This window comes from Larimichthys crocea, chromosome VI (assembly GCF_000972845.2).
Source record: "Larimichthys crocea isolate SSNF chromosome VI, L_crocea_2.0, whole genome shotgun sequence".
Lineage (NCBI taxonomy): Eukaryota > Metazoa > Chordata > Actinopteri > Sciaenidae > Larimichthys > Larimichthys crocea.
The window spans coordinates 10,982,856-11,005,179 of record NC_040016.1 but is presented as its reverse complement, the minus strand read 5'-3'; the positions used below and the strand labels follow the sequence as shown (position 1 = coordinate 11,005,179).

At 40.2% G+C, this 22,324-nt stretch overlaps 3 protein-coding genes across 3 annotated transcripts; 1 reads left to right on the top strand and 2 right to left on the bottom strand.

The window, feature by feature from the left end:
* Window positions 1-15: 15 nt before the first annotated feature.
* Window positions 16-1,288, top strand: LOC109139301 (solute carrier family 26 member 6-like). The gene is made up of 3 exons (XM_019262473.2): window positions 16-544; window positions 797-851; window positions 1,125-1,288. The coding sequence occupies exons 1-3, from the start codon at window positions 200-202 to the stop codon at window positions 1,286-1,288; spliced, it is 564 nt and encodes a 187-aa protein (XP_019118018.2). The 5' UTR covers window positions 16-199.
* A 959-nt stretch (window positions 1,289-2,247) lies between these two features.
* On the bottom strand, window positions 2,248-7,872 carry p4htmb (prolyl 4-hydroxylase, transmembrane b). The gene is made up of 10 exons (XM_010746355.3): window positions 7,543-7,872; window positions 6,969-7,354; window positions 6,771-6,852; window positions 5,074-5,264; window positions 4,877-4,973; window positions 4,035-4,197; window positions 3,769-3,954; window positions 3,451-3,541; window positions 3,165-3,288; window positions 2,248-2,481 (listed from the first exon to the last, which is right to left on the bottom strand). The coding sequence occupies exons 2-10, from the start codon at window positions 7,302-7,304 to the stop codon at window positions 2,264-2,266; spliced, it is 1,488 nt and encodes a 495-aa protein (XP_010744657.3). The 5' UTR covers window positions 7,305-7,354; window positions 7,543-7,872; the 3' UTR covers window positions 2,248-2,263.
* A 2,110-nt stretch (window positions 7,873-9,982) lies between these two features.
* On the bottom strand, window positions 9,983-21,058 carry LOC104931364 (myosin heavy chain, fast skeletal muscle). The gene is made up of 41 exons (XM_027279505.1): window positions 21,018-21,058; window positions 20,690-20,743; window positions 20,285-20,497; window positions 19,873-20,016; window positions 19,598-19,754; window positions 19,475-19,502; window positions 19,268-19,379; window positions 19,087-19,179; window positions 18,935-18,998; window positions 18,739-18,837; window positions 18,526-18,629; window positions 18,241-18,379; window positions 17,646-17,764; window positions 17,342-17,491; window positions 17,048-17,218; window positions 16,643-16,949; window positions 16,423-16,496; window positions 16,235-16,322; window positions 16,033-16,150; window positions 15,829-15,952; window positions 15,608-15,744; window positions 15,211-15,466; window positions 14,870-15,112; window positions 14,604-14,780; window positions 14,380-14,525; window positions 14,109-14,199; window positions 13,631-14,020; window positions 13,405-13,531; window positions 13,195-13,313; window positions 12,897-13,093; window positions 12,535-12,718; window positions 12,293-12,458; window positions 12,025-12,149; window positions 11,637-11,945; window positions 11,352-11,555; window positions 11,139-11,264; window positions 10,864-11,034; window positions 10,671-10,775; window positions 10,460-10,555; window positions 10,238-10,369; window positions 9,983-10,117 (listed from the first exon to the last, which is right to left on the bottom strand). Exons 3-41 carry the CDS (start codon window positions 20,483-20,485, stop codon window positions 10,097-10,099), a joined length of 5,814 nt encoding a protein of 1,937 aa, XP_027135306.1. The 5' UTR covers window positions 20,486-20,497; window positions 20,690-20,743; window positions 21,018-21,058; the 3' UTR covers window positions 9,983-10,096.
* Between the last annotated feature and the right edge of the window lie 1,266 nt (window positions 21,059-22,324).

Here is a 22,324-nt window from a genome sequence, read left to right as displayed (position 1 = left end):
TACATTGACATCAAAATAGAGTTACAGTAAGTTGATAGATGAAGTCACTCTGACAGAACAAATCAGCATACTTTGCTAGTTTCAGTAATGTCTTGCTCTTACCACTCTACAGAGACGAGCACAGAAAGCAGCTCAACAGTTGTCTGCAGTGCCGGTGTTCTCAGTGGAGGAAGAGGCCGGACGTTGGGGGGACACATGCATGGATAGGGATGCTACAGACAAGGAGGAGCAGGGCTGGACAGAGAGGGAGAACGGTACAGTGTTTGTCATCCCAACCACCCCTCAAACACCAGATGGCCACTGCAGATGGGAATACCTGAAAGGAGGAGGAGATCCAGACTCCACCAGTTTGGGTTGGATGTCTGACATGCAGGACGGGGACACCACCACTCTGGGCTCCAGCAGTGAGGACACGCTGAGTCACGACCTAGAGCGGGTCTCTCTCGGTTCACTGGGAAAATGGACCTGGGACATTCACTCCATCATTATCGACCTCTCTACAGCTAACTTCATTGACACGGTGGCCATCAAGACAATGAAAAATGTAAATACTAAAGAGACAAATATCCTTTAAACATAGGTTTGGACATGATTAAAAATGTCTTACACGCACCTACTTTCTCCTGTTCTGAAAGTTTAAAGGAGGACTGTTATACCTTAAACAGCTAATTTTACTTTGGTATTAGATTATTTCTGTTGTGGTGCTCATTAAAAAGGGAAAAGGGACAAATCTTCAAATCAGGCAATACGTTTTAAATTGATTAGGACAAATATTCTGTATTTATTATGTTGACAGATTTTCCAGGACTTCAGTGAGATTGATGTAGATATCTACATGGCTGGTTGTCAAGGTAAGTGAATACCTTCTCATCTTGGGCGTATGTGGAGGCTCAGGAGGTAGAGCAGGCTGCATGTCAAAGTGTCCTTGAGCAAGATACTGAACCCCGAATTGGTCAGGAAGGCGTGTGTAAATGATTAGCTCCCAAAAACTGCTGAACAATTGGCATGAATGAGATGTGTAGTGAAAAGACTAGAAAGATGCTATATATGTAAAGTCTGTTTACCGTCTTCTTCTTCTTGTACTACATAAATACACTTCATCGTGGTTCCTATTTCTTCTTCAGCCTCTGTGGTGGAACAATTAGAGCTCGGCGACTTCTTCTCTGAGTCAATAACAAAGAGACGACTTTTTGCCTCCGTTCACGATGCTGTGCTCTACTGTCTGGACCATCGTGGAGCCACATCATTCCCAAGATACGAACGTTCGGTGGTGAGTCTATGCAGCTGATGTTTAGATGGCACCTTATTTGGATGGTCCAGTGCTGAAGTGACTAAAAGTAAACATAGTTAACTGCCTGTTCGCTTGACATTACAGTTAATAGTTGGTTATTAATCAGCATTGAACAGTCCAACTAAAGTGTGACCGACATCTCGCTAAAAATATTGAATAATGTTATTTTAACTAAATGACTGTTTGATTTCAGGACATGTACAGCAGCACAAAACTTTGAGGCCATTCAACGCTTAAAAAAGGAGAAAGTGCCTTAGCTTGGGAGGAGCTGAGAACTGAGTGTAAAACAAATAATGCATATGAATCACTGATCAAATACTTTAATGTGTCCCTTTAATTTCATTGTTGATTTATATTGATATTTATACATTTTACTGAGGACACGATCCTAATTCAACTTTATTCAGTGTGACAGAGTGATACAGTGCATTTTTTTAAAGAAAAATATAGAAATAAATAAAAGGAAACAGTCCAAACAACATCTTTCAGTAAGAATCTGTCAGAAAATAACGATTATTTCAAGGAACAAAGACAAGGCAACATGCATCACACTGACGGTGTGTGAGCCTTTTTTTTTTTTTTTGGTCATGGCAGCAAAAACAAGGTAGGACATTGAAATGTTTACAGTAGCCATTTCAATTTTCAAGTGCAATTATTCTGCTCATAGCAACAGCAAACCTGTGAAGCTAATGCATGCAAAGGGATTTCTTTGTCTCAACTCCTTCAATGAGTTTCTAGTGCAACATTCCTAAAAGGGAAAATTGTAGCAGATCCAAAATAACAATGGATAACAATATCCAAGCAATATTTAACAAAAGATCTCTTTACAGTTGCATAAACCCACTGTGGCCTCGGTCCCTGAATAAATCTTGTCTCTATACTGGCCACAGAGGATGTCGCCAAAGTTGTGCACAGGATTGAGGAAGGATAGGTAGTTTTTTTTGTTTTGTTTTTAGAAATTTGGTTTATGAGCTACAAGTCTTGATGGATATCAGAACTCTGTATGTCCGGGTTCAGAGTCAGACCTTCGTCATCTTCGTCCTCTGGCTGCTGTGAAACCAGCTGTTGGTAGCGCGCCTGCCGCTGGTAATCTGGATCAATGTTGATCCATTTATTGGCGACCCACTTAGTGCCTTGGGTGACCATGCAGCCTCCATGCAGAGCGTATTCATCTTGCTCTCCCACCCAACCTATTGAGAAAAAAAAAATCATTTAATATTGGTGACCTTCATATCGCTTAGGGGGGTTTTCATGTTGGGGCTATTAAACACACTGCTTCAACTAGTTGTTCAAGACAAATATCTTGAAACTGTTTTATTCTCCCAACTCACATCTAACTTTATTTGTAAAACTAATAGATTAAATTAAATCAGCTTTAAATACTGTATATTATGTATTTTTACAGTATAATGCTATCTTAAATCACATCAATATGGGCTTGAATGTGTACCTTTTCACTGGATTTTATATGTTCTGTATGTTGAAATGTTAAATTATTTAAATGTCAACATGAATTAAAATTAAACGCTAACATGCTACTGTGATAAACATCAGTGTTTTGGCCTTATTTTTATGAGCACGTTAGAATGCTGATGTTTGTATTCAGCTCAAAGCACCACCGTGTCTAAGTATAGCCTCGCAGAGCTGCAAGCATTTCTGTAGTCATTTATTCTCATTGCATTTTCATTAATATTGTAATAGCACTTGCAATATACATGTAAAGAGGACACTGGGTTATAACATTGGCAGACAATGTGACACACAGTGTGCATTTGTCTTTACATTAAATGTAAATGTAATGTGTTGCTGATTTTCATTTTCATTGGAACTTTGTTTTCGTTTATTCCACTGTAATTTTTGATGGGAATCCTACCTCTTCCATCGGAAAGGTAGTTGTACCAGAAAACAGCTGTCCCTTTGGTAGGCTTGACCCTCAGGTTACTCTTCTTACAATTCCTTCTGGTGTCCAAAAGGTCGACGTCATTCTGTATGAGAGACTGAAACACGCAATCAAACTGAGTGACACCCGCTCGCTTAAATTCATGCACTAACTGACAAGCACGTGAGCTAACACAGATATGAAAGACATGCACAGTATGCACACAATACTTTTTATAAATACTCTGCACACATTTCCAGACACACACACAATTACGCACCACTTCATCATAGGTCCTGTTGTCTGCCACAGGGAATGCGGTCTCCCCACCCCCCTCAACAGAGTTCAGGTAGAAGAGAACTGTGATGTACCTAGGTGTGCAACACAGATTTGAATTGACACACGCATATGGTGCAAACAAACCCTACACAAACAAACACATAGAAAAACACAAAAACTAACATGCCAGCGCTCACAATGAAGTGTCAATACACAGTTTAATAATCATAGCGGACGGATGAATTCCGATCTGAACATTCACAGATTTTTGCAGCGGAGGAATCGCCGCTTCAGTCACCTCAGTCAACATTGTGCTCACCTGCAAGATGTCTCAAAAGGAGTGGAGATGTTGGCTGCAAGCCGCGTGTGTGTGCAGGCTGTTTCAGGATACACAGGGCCGCTGTCATGGTGGGCGTGGTAGTGTCCTCCTTCCTCATAGCGAACCACCTGGAGAGGCTCACTGAGGTCCACTAATGTGGGTGGAAGCCGAGTGAGGCGAGTCACCCTTTGTTAGAGAAAGTTGGTTATGTGACAGTTATTTTAGCATTACAGCAATCAAAGAACATTTTTGTTTGACTCGCTTACCTCGTCTTGATGTCTTGGAGGACCTGGTGTGCTCCTTTGCCCTGGTAGAGCCATGTGTGCCTGCTGTTTCTCACCAGCTGACTCCTCTTTACCCCTTGCTGCATCAGGAAGCGCTGGAAGGCATCATTGCTCAGAAGCCTGAACTCCTCCAGACTCAGCAAACCTGTCCAAAATATAAGAATGTACATATGTGTCCTGACACTATTCATATCCTTCCTCTCATTATAATAATCATATACAATATAGTGCATAATTTAGGAAATCGTGGTTGCTTTATATTTCTGTTCAAAAATTAGACGTGCAGCTGTTCAAAGACACATTCCTGATGCATTTTCAATACTACATGTTTAAATTGGTGCTGATATGAGCCCCATCACATTCATATTCATGAACTGTGTCTACTGTGTAAACTCTGAGTCCCAGTTTTTACAGTACCTAAGGTATCAGGGGATCAATCTGGAGGTTATTAAAAAGTTAAAAGTCCTTACTACAACATATACCATAACCTTTGAAGAGGGATCACAAGTAGGCTGTTACTGTTGATGTCTGCAGGGCAGCCTATGTATGCAGTTCTACAATAAAAATAAATTGATCTATTGAAAGAAATGAAGAATGTGTTGGGGAAAAAAAGATATTAGACGAATTGTCCTGGTACAACTGTTTTTTTGATAGTTTGTTTAATGGAGTGTATAAAAATGTTTAAGGTTATCTCAAATTAGACTTTTTAGAATACAATTTTAAATACAAAGATGTACTTGAACAACCAATCTGTAACAGAAAAAACGTTTTAAAAACTAAAGCTATGCAAATAGATAAATAATGAACATAAAATGATTTCTTACCATCATCATCCTTGTCAGCTTTCAGCCCAGCATAGATTTCTCGCAGATTCTCCGGTGTGAGCCAGATGCCGTCCCTCACTCGAGAATGAGTCAGTATCTGTCAGTAAAAACAGGATGAGTTAAACAGCTCTGAACCAAACCAGTATTACATGTCATACACTACAGTATGTGCTCACAGTCAACAGACTGACATACACCTCATGGAGCTGCAACTGTCCATCCTGGTTGATATCAAGAAGGTTGAAGATCTCCTCTGGGCTGAGGTTGAGCTCCTTGGCCAGCTCCTCCTGTCCATCTTGCACCATCAGCTGGCTCTCCATCAGACCCTTGAGCTGTGCAAGTTGCATCACAACACGGCACTCATCCTCTGACAAAAAGTTAGGGATCTCTGCAGAAAAACACAGAGGAAAATCTTTTGGGTCAACAGGAGTGCATGATTGCAGTATTTTCTCTGCTGCATGCTTCACATTTACTGGTGTTCTACCTTGTAACACTGTCTTGTACCAGTTCTGGAGTACAATAGAAACATGGCAGTGCAACATGGTGGAGGCTGTGGTAAAAGCCCCATTCTAAGCCAAAAAGAACCATCCATCCATTTTCTGCAACCGCTTATCCTAACATTGGGCGAGAGGCAGGGAACACTCTGGACAGGTCGCCAGTTCATCACAGAGCTGACTCATAGAGATAAACAACCTTTCTCGCTTACATTCACACCTATGGGCAATTTAGAGTCACTAATTTGTCTTTGGACTGTGGTAGAACCCACGCGGACACTGGGAGTACACGCAAACTCCGGGAAGGTTCCCACAAACCTGTAACCTTCATGGTAGGATTATATATGATATTGTTGGTCAATATGAAGGTGATTACACTGTAATCAAAACAGTTATTTTCTTCCATATTATGTAAACAGAGTCACTTAAATCTGGCACACTTGGCCTTTAATAGGCTCTAATTGTATGTAACCGAAGAAGACAAATCGTCGACGAGTCAGTCAGTTAACAAAACATGAATCAGCAATTATGTTGATATTAAACTAATTATTTCAGGTGTTCGATCTAGTGCCATTAGAGTATCTTACATGTATATTACATTCCAAAACAGACCAATTTTATAAAGTGTGGGAACCCTATTTAAACTATGTAGAGCCGAGTGTTTCTAATATCATGCTGCAGGGATTTTCTTGATTGCTCATACTGCACATTATTATTGTAACCCCCGAGTACTGTTTATATAGATCTGAGCTGGTGTTCTGTTTTTGTTTTTTTGTTCCTTTTTCTTTTCGATTTGCTTTTATTTACTTGTTTGTTTTGTTTTTCATTACTGTGAATAATATTGTGTCCTTCACGTGTAAAATGAGTGAAAAATTATTAAAAATATTGTTTAAAAAAAAACAAAAAAAACTAATTATTTCATTCATCAAGCAGAAATGCAAAACTCTAAAAAATAACCAGCAATTCGACAGTCAATATAATGTCCCAATTAGTTGTTACCCCAATGTACACAAATACTGACACTATTTTTACCCTGTACTCTAATTCTAATCTACATCTAATGACAACATACTGTATGTTGATGCATTGCTGTTTCTATTTTACAGTCAGCCATGAGCCTTTTATTGGGTCTGCTATACATTGTAGAGAGAGTGGTTGCCTCAGGACTTTTTCAGCCCTATTTCATGAAGCCTTCATTGATTTTAACATACACACACGCACAGTATGTCCAGCATATACTGAGCTGTGTGTTAGGGTTGTGATGAAAGCTGAAAATAAGGACAAGTATGTGATGAATGTAACATATGTTTGCATTAATCAGAGAGAGGAAACCTGATTGGCCACTAGAGGCTCATGTGGCTGTGCTGCAGATTTTTTATTTTGGGTGTTTTGGCTCTTACCAAACAGCAAAGGTTTCAGACTCAGAGTGCGCATTTCATGCACTTTGCCTGGCACCAGTGACACCTTCTGGACATGTCCCACCTGAAAACATAAGCCAGAGAAGTGATTTTATGGAGCTTAGCGTGTCTGGGAGAGAGAGAGAGAGAGAGAGGGAGTAAATCAAAGAGTGGGAGCGGTGCATACATCATAAGGCTCACCCGTATTCCCTCGATTCTTGTTAAGGAAACATCACGCAGGAACTCAGGCTTAGATGGCGGACGTCCCGACTCGGGGCGCTGGTGATTACTGCTGGGAGTATCACGACTCCGGTTGGCATCTTCCTGTCCGCTGCTGTAGTGCACGTAAAATAGCAGTGCAATAACATTAATGATGTATACGTGAAAAAATACCATGACTACCACGAAGTAGGAGCGGGAGCACACGCTGCTCTTATGGCAGGAGAGGCGCTCGCAGGGCGGCCGGAGCGGCGGCAAGGTCGCGCTCCCAGACGGAGCCGTGTCCTCAGCATCGGGGGTTTCCTGGTTGTCTGTCATTTCCCTGAGATTCGAGAGAGAGCTGATATTCCCTCAGCGGCAAAGTCCATCTGTTTTAATCAAACGACAAGATGAGCATTTGCTCAGAAGTGGCAGATGTGCAGACTAATCCAGTTTATCCAGTTTAATAATAATAAAAATCAGGCGTCTCCGCTGCAGAATTGAAATCTCTCCCCACTGAAAAACCACACACGGTTCATGGTGAAACTGTGCTCCTTTCAACTGCTAAGTCAACTACCTTTGGTACAGTGTCTTATCGCCCACAGACAGCGGAGCTGCAGCCTCGGACAGTCTTGTTTACACTGCAGCAGTCCCAGTCAGCGGCGGCACAGAGGCGCACTGCGCATCCCAAACCACTGCGGAGCTCATCCAAGAAACCTGGTCCGTAAATCTGACCCAGCACCGACTTGACTACAGTAATCACCCTTTAAAATAAAATAAATTTGTGAATATATTAAAACATCACGGTGTGCAGTATATCCTACGATTTACACGCCATTGCCAGAGCTCTCCCGTTTGAGAGCAACAGTGTGCAACCGTGCAATGCTGACCTCTGGTGACCTAAAGCAATAACACAATGCTGTGTTTATGCCATGCAGTGCAGTGTTTGTGTGTATATGTGTGTGTGTTTCTCTATACTATACATAAAATATAAGAAAATGGTCACATGCTTGTGTCAAACACTGATCCAAGTGAAAGAGATTGGGAAGCAGCAATAAGAAGTTATTCAGTTACTGAAAAGAGCAACACAAACTAAAAATGCTGAATGATATTTAAGTGTGTATGTTTAGTGACATGGACCTATGTGTCTGAAATAAAGTGAACTTACATAACTTACATTTAATTGTGTCTTTTTGATACATCTGAAACGCCACAAATAAAGGTCTGGCTGTCTGGTTCATTCACAGCTGGATGCATCTGGAGAACAATGATCCTCTGGGATCTTCTGCTGATTTTGCCTCCAGTTTCCATGAGCTGCCACTTGGAGGCACAACAGGTCAGCAAGTCTTAATGATGCAGCAGAGGCACTTCATACTAAATGTAAATAACTTCATGCCTTATATCAATAAACCCTGTTCTTACAATATAGTATTTCCACAACAAACTTGGCATTATCTCAGGTGCCTCAGATCATCTATCTTATAAAAATATATGAAGGTGTATCCTATCCTTACATCTGGGCACAGCTCTTCTGTAATGAGATGGATCTTGGTTATCAGATGTCCTCCTGTTGACTTTAACTGATTATTGTTACTGCAAGTAGAGGATGGCTACAACTTCACAGGAGACTCCACTTCAGTGACAAAATTATAACAGGATCATTAAATAATTGTGATTTCAAGATAACTTGAAAATTGAAAAAAAAAATAACTATTACATTGGAAGTGCTTTCATTTTCAAAATAGACATGATGCACTCAGCTGCACAAAAACAGTGTTGTTTCATCCATGCTAGACTATTTTTAATTTTATATGAAAACACTGAGATCTGTTGAAAATTGCACAACTATATGGCCAAATATCTCAGAAAAAGAAATCTCTCCCCCTACAATTTATTTATATATATTCCTTCGGCCAAAACACACAGCTCATTATTAAAATAATGATGACATATCCTAATCGTAAATGTTTACAAAAATAAATATGCTTAGTTTTTAGACCTATAAAAGCAATCAAGTTGTCACTTTCAGCTATCATCTTGTTTGGTTCATAAACTTCTTTAAACGCTCAGTGGTCACAATATTAATATTAAGTGAATATTTGTTCCAGATGAAGAGAGTTTTTGAATCACCTTGAAATGTCTTCAAAACAGCAGTTCTGAAACATGCTTTAAATTCATAAAATTAAGCTATTGTTGATTATAGGTGTTTCGGTTTAACGAGTGACCATGTTAACTGGCGACTGTCGTAGTCGAGCAGGACTGTTAGCTGTTAGAAAACAGGAAGAGAACACGAAGCTGCCAAACAAAACACCAAAGATGAATCAGGTATGTTTCTGACAGTGTAACGTAAATTGAAAAAACAAAACAAAGAGTCGTTTTGACTGACGGTCTCCCGTTAACACGGTCGCTCGTTAAACCGAAACACCGGCCTTTACCTCATATTCTTCCAGTTGTCATTAGTTAATCAAAGTTTTAAATTGTGTATCAAACTGCATCTTAAGACAAAATAACTCCAGTTAGCTCTTCAAAATATTGTGTTTATATTTCAGCTTTGACTTTAGCTGTTTCGAGTGATGCTGTAACATTGTTTTGGGTAATTAGGCCATAGCTGCCAAACTTTAAAAGTCAATTTTCTAAAGGCTTGTAGTTTTGTAGTTGGGAGTACAATACCACGGTTAAAGGGTATAACATTGCTGTTGAATGTTGGACTATGGAGGATTTATATATTTGGTATCAGTATATAAGTAAATAGAAATGTGGTGATGAAAGACATGTGTAATTGTAAGATTAACAGACAGTACATCAATAAACCTGAACTAACTCTAAATCTGTGTAACATTTTTGCTATATTTGACTATATTGTTATATTTTATAACATACTTGTATATCTACTTGATTTAAATTACATAATGGATCACATTGTAATACCTCTGAAGGGTTGAAAACATTAAATTTGGGAGAATGTTAAATATTTATTCATTAAATAAGTCATTCAATGAAATGAAAGACAAAAAAGATGCAGCAAACTAGCTACCTTTTATTGACCTTGGGTTATCACGGCATGCTTAGTGTGAACAAGTAACAAGATAGTCATATTGTATGATTTCTTGTCACTGGCCTTGATTTCTTCCTCACTCTTCTGAGGTCTTGACCTGAAATGACAAAACAATGTCAAGTATATGACAAGGTAATTTAAATTTAAAATAAATTGTAATCATTTCATAAAACGAACAGTTCTTGATTCATCTCAGGTCTTTTCACTTATTTTTTACCTTGACAATTTCACGACTCTTTGCTCTCAGCTTGTTGACCTGAGACTCAGCGATGTCAGCTCTCTCCTGCGCCTCCTCCATTTCATGCTGCACCTTCCTGTACCTGGTCAGGTGACTGTTGGCCTGCTCCTCCTGTGTTATAAGGCACAGTGAAGTTATAATCCGCGGACTGAGTTCAATTTTCATAATGTGTGTCGTTATGATGTTATTTGGATAACTCACAGCCTCCTCAGCCTGACGCTTGTAGGATTTCATTTTCATCTGCAGCTTGTCCACCAGATCCTGAAGTCTGGTAATATTCTTCTTGTCCTCTTCAGTCTGACGTAAATCAGGAATTATGGAACATTGCAATACGAAGTTAATAGTCACCTAAGCCTACTGTTGACCATTACTAGTAGTAGTTAAAGTATCAGTGCTGTAAATATCGATTTACCTGATAGGTTAGCTCCTTTACTCTTCTCTCGTATTTTCGCACTCCCTTGATAGCCTCAGCTCCACGTCTCTGTTCAGCATCAAATTCAGACTCCAATTCTCGAACCTTGAACGAAGAAGAATGCAGTGATTTAACAATGCTTTCCTGATTTTCAGTGAATAGTGACTAGTTGGGTCCTTATGATGATACCTACCCTAGCCTCCAGTTTCTGGAGCTGCTTCTTGCCACCCTTCATGGCCAGATTCTCAGCTTCATCAAGGCGGTGCTGCAGGTCCTTCACCGTCACCTCCAGGTTCTTCTTCATCCTCTCCAAATGAGAGCTGGTGTCCTGCTCCTTCTTCAGCTCTTCTGCCATCATGGCAGCCTGAAATTTTTAAGAATATGGTTTTGTTGAGTGTAAGACTAGCTTAAAGCATGATGTTATGTACAATGTGTTCAGCTACACAAAAATACGTGATGATGACTCACATCAGTGATGGCCTTCTTGGCCTTTTCTTCAGCGTTTCTTGCTTCCTGCACAGCATCTTCCACTTCACCTTGGATCTGAACAAGGTCAGCTTCCAACTTCTTCTTGGTGTTGATGAGGCTGGTATTCTGAACAAATGATAGTTTCCTTTACATCATACAGTCATTTTACGTTGTCAAGTGTGTCATAAGTCATTGTTGTGAAGTTTCATTTACCTGAGAGTGCAGTAGTCCCACACGCTCGCTGGCATCAACCAGCTCCTGTTCAGCCACTTTGCGAGCTCTCTCTGTCTGCTCCAGAGCAACTCTCAGCTCCTCGATCTCAGCCAGCATCAGGTTGTTCCTGCGCTCCACCATGGCAACCTGCTCCTTCATTTCTTCCTGACCTCTAATAGCTTCATCAAGGTGCAGTTGAGCATCCTAAATGAATAAAAATCCATTTGCAAAGCAGTCCGAATGAAGTACACATTGCCTGCAGTTTTGTTTGATAAAATACCATACCTTAAGCTGTCCCTGGACGTTCCTCAGCTGTTTCTGGGCTTCAACTGCCTGCCTGTTGGCGTGGCTCAGCTGAATCTCCATCTCATTGAGGTCTCCCTCCATCTTTTTCTTGATTCTCAGGGCATCGTTTCTGCTCCTGATCTCAGCATCCAAAGTGCTCTGCATGGACTCAATAACTCTCTGGCTGTTCCTCTTGATCTGCTCAATCTCCTCGTCCTTCTCTGCAATTTTCCTGTCAATTTCACTCTTGACTTGGGTGAGCTCCAGCTGAATGCGGAGAATCTTGGATTCCTCGTGCTCCAGGGTAGCCTTGACAAAAAATATAGAGTTTTTAGCACCAGCATCATTTAAAATTGTGTTTATTGAGAGATATTTTGTCACACAGTACCTCTGCCTCTTCAAGTGAAGTCTGGAGTTCACACTTCTCTGACTCAATAGTCTTTTTTACTTTCTCCAGTTCATGAATGGTTTTTCCACTCTCACCAATTTGCTCAGTTAGATCAGAGATCTCCTCTGTAAAAAAAAACAGAAAGGTAAAAGCTGTTATTTAAGTAGACTATACAATGGGATCACTTTCTTTTCATTTTGTTCGTTTAGTTTAGTTGTGAGATTATTATCAGAGTATTTTGTTTTTTTTATTTTTAAACTTTGCATACGCTGCAGGTTCTTGTTCTCCCTCTTCAGGGTCTCCAGGTGGTCCAGAGTTTCTTCATATGAATTTTTCAGCTTGAACATCTCAGTGCTGAGAGAACGAGCCTCCTTCTGAGATCCCTCCAGCTCTGCCTGGCTCTCCTCATACTTCTGCTTCCATTCTGCAAGAACCTGAACAATAAAAGAAACAAATGAGTGTTTTCTGTCACCTCCCATTAACCAGCTGTCCATTACAACAATATCGAACCTTATCAAAGTTCCTTTGCTTCTTGTCGAGGACAGAAGCCAGAGCATTGGCTCTCTCCACATCGATCATGAGGTCTTCCACTTCACCCTGCAGTCTCTGCTTGGTCTTTTCCAGAGAGGCACATTTTGCATTCACAGCCTCGATGGATTCCTCTGCTTCCTGAAGACGCTGGGCAAGCTTTTTCCTGTTAAAATATGTTATGATGAGTTACAGAATCGGTGCACAGAATAACTCAGCTTCTATGTAGCATCCCTTCCAAACTACCGACTGTAAGTAACCAGTGATACAGGGGAGGAGCTTTTTTTCAGTTTTCATGGATTTTTCATGGATAATGTTCATACAAAGTTAAAATTGTGACTAACTTTGCCTCCTCCAGCTCCTCGGTGCGCTGAATGGCATCAGTCTCGTATTTGGCTCTCCACTGAGCCACCTCGCTGTTGGCCTTGGACATGGCACGCTGCAGCTCACACTTGGCCTCCTGCTCCTCCTCATACTGCTCTCTGAGCAGGTCGCAGTCATGGCGGGATGACTGAACGGCATGAGCCAGGGCGTTCTTGGCCTATTAATGATATAATAGATAATGTAGCAAATCAAATTTCTACTTAGTAAGAAACATATTAAATCATATTCAGCTACATTGAAAAGAGAGTATTGCAGTACCTTAACTTCTTCCTCAAGGTGCCTTTTTAGCTCCTCAATTTGGTGAATAAAAGCCTGTTTTCCCCTCGTAAGCTGTGAAACAAGAGACTCCTTTTCTTCCAACTGATGACCAAATTCTCCTGTTTGGAAATACAGAGAAATTCTTTGGTTAGTGATTTGTCCAATATTTTGTAATGTTTTTATTATTCTCATCCCAGATGCCACACTCACCATTTTCAGTCATCAGTCTTGATCTCTGAACATTCATATCATTTAACTGACGCACATGTTCGTCATTCTTGGCCTTTAATTCGCTTAGTTGATCCTCAATAGAGCGGCACATTTTCTCCAGGTTACCCTACGGACGCAAATCAACACAATTAAGTCCATTATAAACGCCATAATGATGATAAAACGTTAATCTCTGTTAAATAAGAGAAACATCTGTAAATTTTACCTTTGATTTGGCAATAGCCTCCATATTGCTGGAGAGGTCATCGATCTCCATCTTGTACTCGCTTTTCTCTTTCTCCAGCTTCTGTTTGACTCTCTGGAGGTTATCGATTTGTTCTCCCAGCTCTGCCACACTGTCGGCCTGCTTCTTGCGAAGAGCTGCAGCGGTGGCTTCATGCTGCAGGGTGGACTCTTCGAGATCACGACGCAGCTTCTGAAACTCGGCCTCACGCTTCTTGTTCATCTCAATCTGAACAGATGTTGCTCCGCCGGCTTCTTCGAGCCTCTCGCTGATCTCCTCAAGTTCCCTGGAGAGATCAGACCTCTGCTTCTCCACCTTGGCCCGAGCAGCTCGCTCAGCCTCAATCTCTTCCTCCAGCTCCTCAATTCGAGCCTAATATTTACATGTTGAAAAAAACTTGGGTCATCCAAAGTCAGTGGAATGCAGTCAGTGTTGCATACTATTAAGATACTGTACAAACCTGAAGTTCTTTGATCTTTTTCTGAAGCTGAGCAGAAAGTATTTGCTCATCCTCAATCTTACCAAGAAGCTGGCTTGTTTCAAAGTCCTTCCTGTGAAGGGACAAATAATTATAATTAGTCTAGCTTTTGTCAAGTGAGTTCTAGTTGCTTAGATTAGTGTGGGGTTAATTCCTCTCTCAAGAGTTGTGCATTTTGGGTTCTGGTCCATAGTTCGGTCATGACACACATTGCATTAAAAAATCATTATACATTGAGTTAAATTGCACTCACTTCTTTATTTTCTCCTCAGACTGCTGCTTGTCATTCTCCAGATCCATTATGGATTCCTGGGCCAGTTTCAGATCTCCTTCAAGCTTCCTTTTAGCACGTTCAAGATCCATACGGAGCTTCTTCTCTTGCTCCAAGGAACCTTCAAGCTGTTTTAACAGAGATTATTTGACTTGGTTTGTTTTTCATTTTCAAGCAAACTGAAATCACAGTTTGTTATTACTTACATCATCCACTTGTTGCTCCAGCTTGGCCTTGGCCTTTGTCAGAGTGTTGACTTTGTCTTCCTCTGCCTGCAGATCATCGAGGGTCTGCTGATGGGCCTCTTGGAGGGCTTTCTTCTCTTTGGTCAACTTGGCAATCGTATCATCTTGAGAAGCCATTTCCTCAACCAGGTTTTTAACCTATTAAATTTCACATGTAATTTAATTAACAACACGCTTTAAATCTACATTGAAGTGAAAATATGTGATTAAAAAGCCTATCTTGTAACCTTGTTCTCAGTGGCATGCTTCTCCTTTTCCACTTTGGCCAGAGTGAGCTCCAAGTCATCAATGTCCTTCTTCAACTCGGAGCACTCGTCCTCCAGCTTTCTCTTCTTTGCGGTCAGCTCAGCATTAATTTCCTCCTCGTCCTCCAGTCTCTCAGACGTCTCTTTGACTTTGGCCTCAAGCTGGATTTTTGCTTTAATGAGCCCCTCACACCTTTCCTCTGCATCACTGAGGTTTTCACCTTCCTAAAAGTCAATGCAAACAGGTTCCGTCATTTCCAAATCAGTAATTTGATGTGGGATATTAAGTAGATGTGTACATGCAGTGTGATCATCCAGCTTACAGACTGCACTTGCAACAACAGGTCATTCTTCTCCTGCAGCAGAGAAACCATCTTCTCCTCCAGTTCCTTCTTCTTAGCCAGAGCCTTTGCTAGGTCCTCCTTCATCTTCTCAAAGTTCTCTTTCATTTGAGCCATCTCCTTTTCAGTCTCTGCACTCTTCAGCAGAGGCTTAATTTTGAAGTACAGCTTCATCCATGGCCAGGTTTTGACATTCATGAATGAGCGGATGTTGTACTGAATGGAGTAAATGGCCTCCCTGGGAAAAATAGGTGTCAAAGTAAAACATTTACACTTTTAAAGCTCTATTGCTTAAAAGTATCGATTACATTATCAAATGAAATATCTGGCTTGAAAATGTATGTATGTATACAAATGTACAGTTCCCATTTGGCAGTACCTCCTCTCCATCATCTTGACAAATTCACGTCTCATGAGGAAACCTCTGCAGACAGCCTGAGTCATTGTGATCAGGATAGCAAGTTTTTCATCTCTCATCTCCTCCAGAGTACCCAGCAGACCGGCTTTGAAGAACACCTAAAAAAGAGTTATTGATGTTAATTGGTACACTCACTTCTAGTATCAAGGTTTGTAGTTCCCCATTTCAGACAAACAGATTACCTTTGTGTGTCCAAATTTGTACTGAGTCTGGTCGACATCAATAGAGCTCAAGAGTTTCTCTGAGGCCTTTTTGTTGTCAATGAATTGTCCCTCAGGAATGACACTGGCATTCAATACTTTGTATCTAATTAGAAAGAAATTCATCAACAATGAATAAATTGATCATTAATATTATGTCATAATATGGTTAATCTGGGGAAGTACCTCTGCTTGAAGTCACCGTAGAGGATTCTGCTGGGGAAACCTTTCCTGCAGATCCTGATACCTTCCAGCACACCGTTACACCTCAGCTGGTGGATGACCAGGAAGTTCTCCATGAGACCTTAAGGACATGCTAAGTTAAGTCTTGTTTTGCATGATTACAGGTATGTTAAAATGCATGAATGAATACTCATAATAGGCTTACCAGGAGTCTTTGATTCATTGGGAATTAGACAACGCACAAAATGAGGGTGAGTGCTCCTTAAGTTGGTCATCAACTTGCCCAAATTCTCCTGAAATATGAAAGCATTCAAATTGTTTAGCAGGATTTGGGAATGTGGTTTACATATTGTATAGTAGTTATATAGTGGGGCAGTCAGTTGTGATGCTTACCCTGAACAGAGCAGATACGGTCTGAAATGACCCACCCTTCTTCTTGCCAGCTTTTTTGCCACCACCACCCTCACCTGTACCATGAATATGACATTTTAATTATTATCTTTAATAAATGTAATATATTGCATTCTAATACTGCAGCTAAAAACCATCAAGTGTATTTTGAAAATATAATGAAAACCAGAAAATAAAATGTTCTTTAAAATATCATCTTTACCTTCTGTTGAGGCATGTGATGCATAGAGGTGAGCCAGGAGTTTAGCTGCAGACTTCTGGTAGAGCTGAACCACTGAGTCGTTCAGGGGGTCCTTGTTCTTGTCCAGCCAGCCATTGACATTGTAATCAACAGTGCCAGCATAGTGCACAAGGGAGAAATGAGCCTCAGCTTTGCCTTTGGCAGGTTTGGGTTTCTGGAAGGGGGCACTTTTACCAATATGCTGGTCATATAGTTTGTTCTTGAAGGTGACGTCTGTAGCCTTGGGGAACATGCACTCCTCTTCAAGGATGGAGAAGATGCCCATTGGCTGTTAACAACACAAATAACACAAAATTAAAATCCCATACTGTCTGACTGTGGTGGGGATTATTATTTTCTAAAATGTCAAAATGTCTCTTACAGTACCTTCTCAATCAGCTCAATGCAGGCAGCCAAGTCCATACCGAAGTCAATGAACTCCCACTCAATTCCCTCTTTCTTGTACTCTTCTTGCTCCAGGACAAACATGTGGTGGTTGAAAAACTGTTGCAGTTTTTCATTGGTGAAGTTGATGCACAGCTGCTCCAAGCTGTTGAACTAAAGAAATTCATATATAAAAGGTCAGCAAAGTCCTGAGGTAACATTAAATAACAGTGTACATTGTACTTTGTTTTAAATGAAGTTGCATGTGATTGTGTGGCATCAGCCAAGCATACTTACATCAAAAATTTCAAACCCAGCAATATCAAGGACACCGATGAAAAAGCTTCTGGGCTGCTTTGTATCCAGCATCTCATTAATTCTGACGACCATCCACAAGAACATTTTCTCATAGACAGACTTGCAGAGAGCCATAACGGAATTGTTGACCTGATTTTACAAATGAATAATACAATATTAACATGGATGTTGTAAAAATATAAGAGCTGTGGTTACATTTTGAGTCTTGAGTCAGTCTTTAAGTATATAAATCAAAGACAGTTTTTTGTTTTGTTTTGTTTGTCCTCTAATTGACATTCCATACCTGAGGGACAGTTTGACCTTTGGTCACAAACTCGTTCCCAACCTTCACTCTGGGGTAGCATAGTGCTTTCAGCAGATCAGCAGAGTTCAGACCCATGAGGTATGCAATTTTATCAGCCACTAAAAGAGGAACACAAATGGACATCTTCAAACGCACAGTATGTCATTTCTGCTGCCAGGATTGTCTCACATCACAACAATAACAAAACACTTAGTTTGATGAAGTAGAGTGGGATGATGAGAGTCTTCATTTTTAAACAACCATCAATGCTGATGAACATCAGATGTGACCCAGGCAGAATTCATGTTCACGGATGAGGTTTTAAAGTTTTTCGCTATGTACACTCTCATTTACTGACTTCTTTCCTCACTCTGACGTATCTTATTGAAAGAGATATGACGCCATTGACAGGTGACCAGTGTTTCCTTGATTAAAGTTACACATTTCTCTGTGTTTGAACACTGTTTCTGGGATAGTGTAAGTAGTAGTGTAACCTTACATATTATTCCTTTAACACCCATTCAGTGATAACTTCATAAATGTAAAAAACAAACTTGACTGCTCCATTAAAGCTCATGTTGTGCTGGTGTCATACCCTCAGTGCCGTCGGGCTCGGCCTGCTCTTCGCGCTGCTTCTGCTTAAACTTCATGTTTCCGTGATGCATCACAGCTCCAGTCAGCTTGTACATGCTTGCCTTCTCTTCTGCAGTGAAGCCCAGGATGTCAATGGCAGTCTGTAAAAAAAAAAACGACACACACGGTTTAAAACACAAACTTTCTATTTTTCTTGAATAGAAACGCTGTTGTCTTATCTCCCCAAATGTTTAGCACCTATGACAAATGTCTGATATTAAGTCGTCAAAACAAAAATTGTCCTTACATCAGTAGCAATGAATTCTTCAATGTCATTGATACTCTTGACAGTGATCTCCCCTTGGCTGATCATGTGATAGTCATATGGATTTGTGGTGATCAGCAGAGCCTCTGGAGAAAAAAAAGCCAAAAACAAACACATGTAAATATAACAGAATTTATAGCAATTGATCTACATGCTGTAGAATAACTGTCACAATGTTACTCACTAATCTCTCACCTATCAGTTCAGGCTTGTGGCCTGTCATGAGCTGGTAGAAGATGTGGTAGCTCCTCTCAGCAGACAGCTGGAACGTCACACGAGACTTCTCCAGCAGATCTGTTTGGATTTATGTAATGAAAAGATTACAGCTGAAAGAATTGACAGTGTACAAAAAAGCAGACAATACTTGATGAGTAACACAAAAAAATCTTACATGTTTCAATATCAGCTGAAGCCAGCTTTCCAGTTGTCCCAAAGTGAATTCTGATGAATTTACCCTACAGAAGAATACGTTAACATTTAAATGTATGCCACGTAGAATTATTGTTAGAATAAAATAGCAAACTGTTTCCAAAAAGAACTCACAAAGCGGGATGAGTTGTCATTCCTCACAGTTTTGGCATTACCATAAGCCTCCAACAGGGGGTTTGCTGCAATGATTTGATCTTCCAGTGACCCCTAGAAATAACATTTAATTGGTCATTATGACCACACTCCACTTCTTTTCATTTCAAATTTCACAACAATACTTTTCAATATCTCTTACCTGCATCTTGCTAGAAACCTGCTCTGCCTTCTTTCCTCCAGCCACTGCGATTGTCGCAAAGTACTGGATGACACGCTTGGTGTTGACAGTCTTCCCTGCACCAGATTCTCCACTACATTAAAGGGGTGTGTTTATAAATGATATTTAAAACGACTGATAATACTAGTGTTTGCTAAAACTTATTGATAATATATAATTGTCACTTACGTGATCAGGATTGACTGGTTTTCTCTATCTGTAAGACATCAACATGTTGTACAAGAGAGTTAGCTTCTGAAAAGTGCACTGTTGTATTTCTGGACACACAGTAGCTTACAAACTGATTGATACCTTGGAGCATGAACTGATAGGCATTATCAGAGATGGAGAAGATGTGGGGTGGAGCCTCAATCCTCTTCTTGCCTCTGTATCCTGATACAACTACACTATCATACACTGGGAGCCACTTGTAGGGGTTCACAGTGACGCAGAACAGCCCAGAGTAGGTCTGTGGAGACAGAGGACAGAGGACTTTAATTATTTTACTTATTTGACACATGTCTTCCTATAGTCATGTTTTTTTTAATTTTTTTTATCTACTGTTGTGATGATTCGGGCAAACTCACATAGATCATCCATGCTGCATAGCGCTCTTTGAGGTTATACAGCACAGAGGGTTCACTGAGGTGGGTCATCATGGCCATGTCCTCAATCTTATCGAACTTTGGAGGGTTCATGGGGAAGATTTCATCCTCTTTTACAGTGAGAGACTGTCAAAGAGACAGACAAGGTATCAAAATAAGCTTAGTTATTATCCAGCAGTCATCTGATGTCTAAAGTATTGTCACATAGTGAAATCTTATTTGCAAATTACAACAAAAAAACATCTGTCAGTCCACAAACATTTTTTGGACATTAGAATTAAAAATATTTTAAATAAACATGTTAACTGGTTAACATATGTCACAGCAGTCCAAATACTACCTCAAAAATATTAAACACTGTTAAAACTTTTAAATTTAGCGCCTTCAGTCTCACCTTTCCAGTGACAGTCTCCACGGTGGCTTTGCCACCCTCTCTCTTCACAAGTTTCCCCTTGAGGTACATCTCTGCGGGCTCAGTCACAAAGTACGCTGTTTTAGCATCGAAGGGAGTGTTCTGAGCTTCAATCCTCTCTCTTTCTGGCTTCCGGAGGAAAACGGCCGCCGGGCCAAAACACTCCATCTCAGGGTCCGACATGATGATCACTTACTGCATAAGAGGAAACAAGACAATAGTCATTTATTTTAAATACCAGTAAAGTAGATAGATAGCTGCCCAAATAATGACTTCTACAATGTCTACTATAGTCAAATGAATGTTCTGCCATTAAGATACTACTACCATACTATAGTGTGTACTACATTTCCATATACTCCAGGTCTAATTTGAACTCCCATGTACCTTGGATGACACCAGGTGTGCAGGGGTAGTTCTGGCAGATTTCAGTGCAGACCTCTGAAACAAAAAATAGTAAAGCTCTAAGCTTCCCAAAGCTACGTCTTAAAAGTTCAGTATGTCATACTTTATTCTAAAACGAGATAAGGTAAATGAAATTTAAGTATACTGATAAAACCTTAAATCTCTTTTTAGTCATATAAATATTTAAATATGTTCCCTATATACAATGTTTACTTGACACAAATGATGCATGGTAGTATTCTAGCTATAATATCTTTTATTGGAGTAATCGAATGACATCTCAATACAAAAGCGCCTCTAAGAAACTTACCTTTGCTGGGGTGCCTGTCCTCTGTGGATGCTTGCTGTGCCCTTTTTATATGTAGTGATGGGAGCCTATCACATGTGTATTGCTCTATTTGGTCATGTTGCCTGGCATCATGCTTGTGTATTAGACCTCTAGCTGTCACATTACAGAATTTATGGGATGGCTTCCATGCCAGATCCCTGGCAGGCTTAGAAATTGTCAGGAATGTTAGGAATTGAGGTTTTGGTTTGAATAAATCTTAATTATATTCCTGTGATTAGTGCCTGTTGTGTTGTATAGACTATTGTAATAATTATTCATGAGACATTTTGAAATTATTTACAGATATATCAATGTCGTTTTTTGTTTGTTTTTGTACTTATTATGACTTTCTTACATTTCTTAATTTAGCGTGCTGATGTAAAGTTGGTTCTTCTTGTAGATACTGTGCATGCTTATTTGCATTGTGTAAGGAACAGATGTGAAGATGATCCAGTAAGTCAGTAGTTACAAGCAGTCCAAAGGTGTGACTAATGCATCTTTTTTATGTTCTCTGGCACAACATAGGCCCCTTGCCATGCTTTGAAGAACCTTTAAAAAGTCAGTGGTATCGTGTTTCAGAGTCCTGACAAGTCAGAAATGATTAAAAAATGAAATGAGTGCCAATGAGCTTTAAAGAAAAGGAAGGATTGCCAAAAGATTATTTGTCAAGGCAGTGCCAACAGCTGTTCTTATTCTTGTTCTTAAGGGATACACAAGGGAGACTGAGACAGTCTCTAAATGTGGAGTGACTGAGTGATGGATTCCAGCTTCACTTCCTTTATGTTTGACCACACAATGGGTTTTTTTATGTACATCAAATCTCAGTATGTACAATGTGGCATTCAGTTCGAAGCTGTTTTGTTTATTAGGTGTCTGCAGTACTTGATGGGATAGAAGATGTTGTCGTAGATGGCGTGTGTATTTGTAACCAAATCTTTTTGCCAACAATGTGGTACACAGCGGCCACCGTTTCCATTGGGAAAAGTATCTACTTACGACGGTGAATAGGAAGATGAAATTCTAAAGTGGTTACCAACAAGATATAATGAGCTTCTGTCTTCAGTGTTACACGATACCTGCTCTGAAATCTTCTGTCTTATTAGGGCAAAACTCAAATATAGCACCAGGCTTGTGTAGATGCTCAATCCAAATGCCACATGCTCAAGGGGCTTATTGTGTTTTAATGGCCTTTGATCTCCTCCGTCTGACAGCTTCTCCATTTGTCAAGCAGAAACAACTGGGCTGGGGGCGACAAACCAAGGTGAGTGTTGAGTAACATTCCAGCCAAC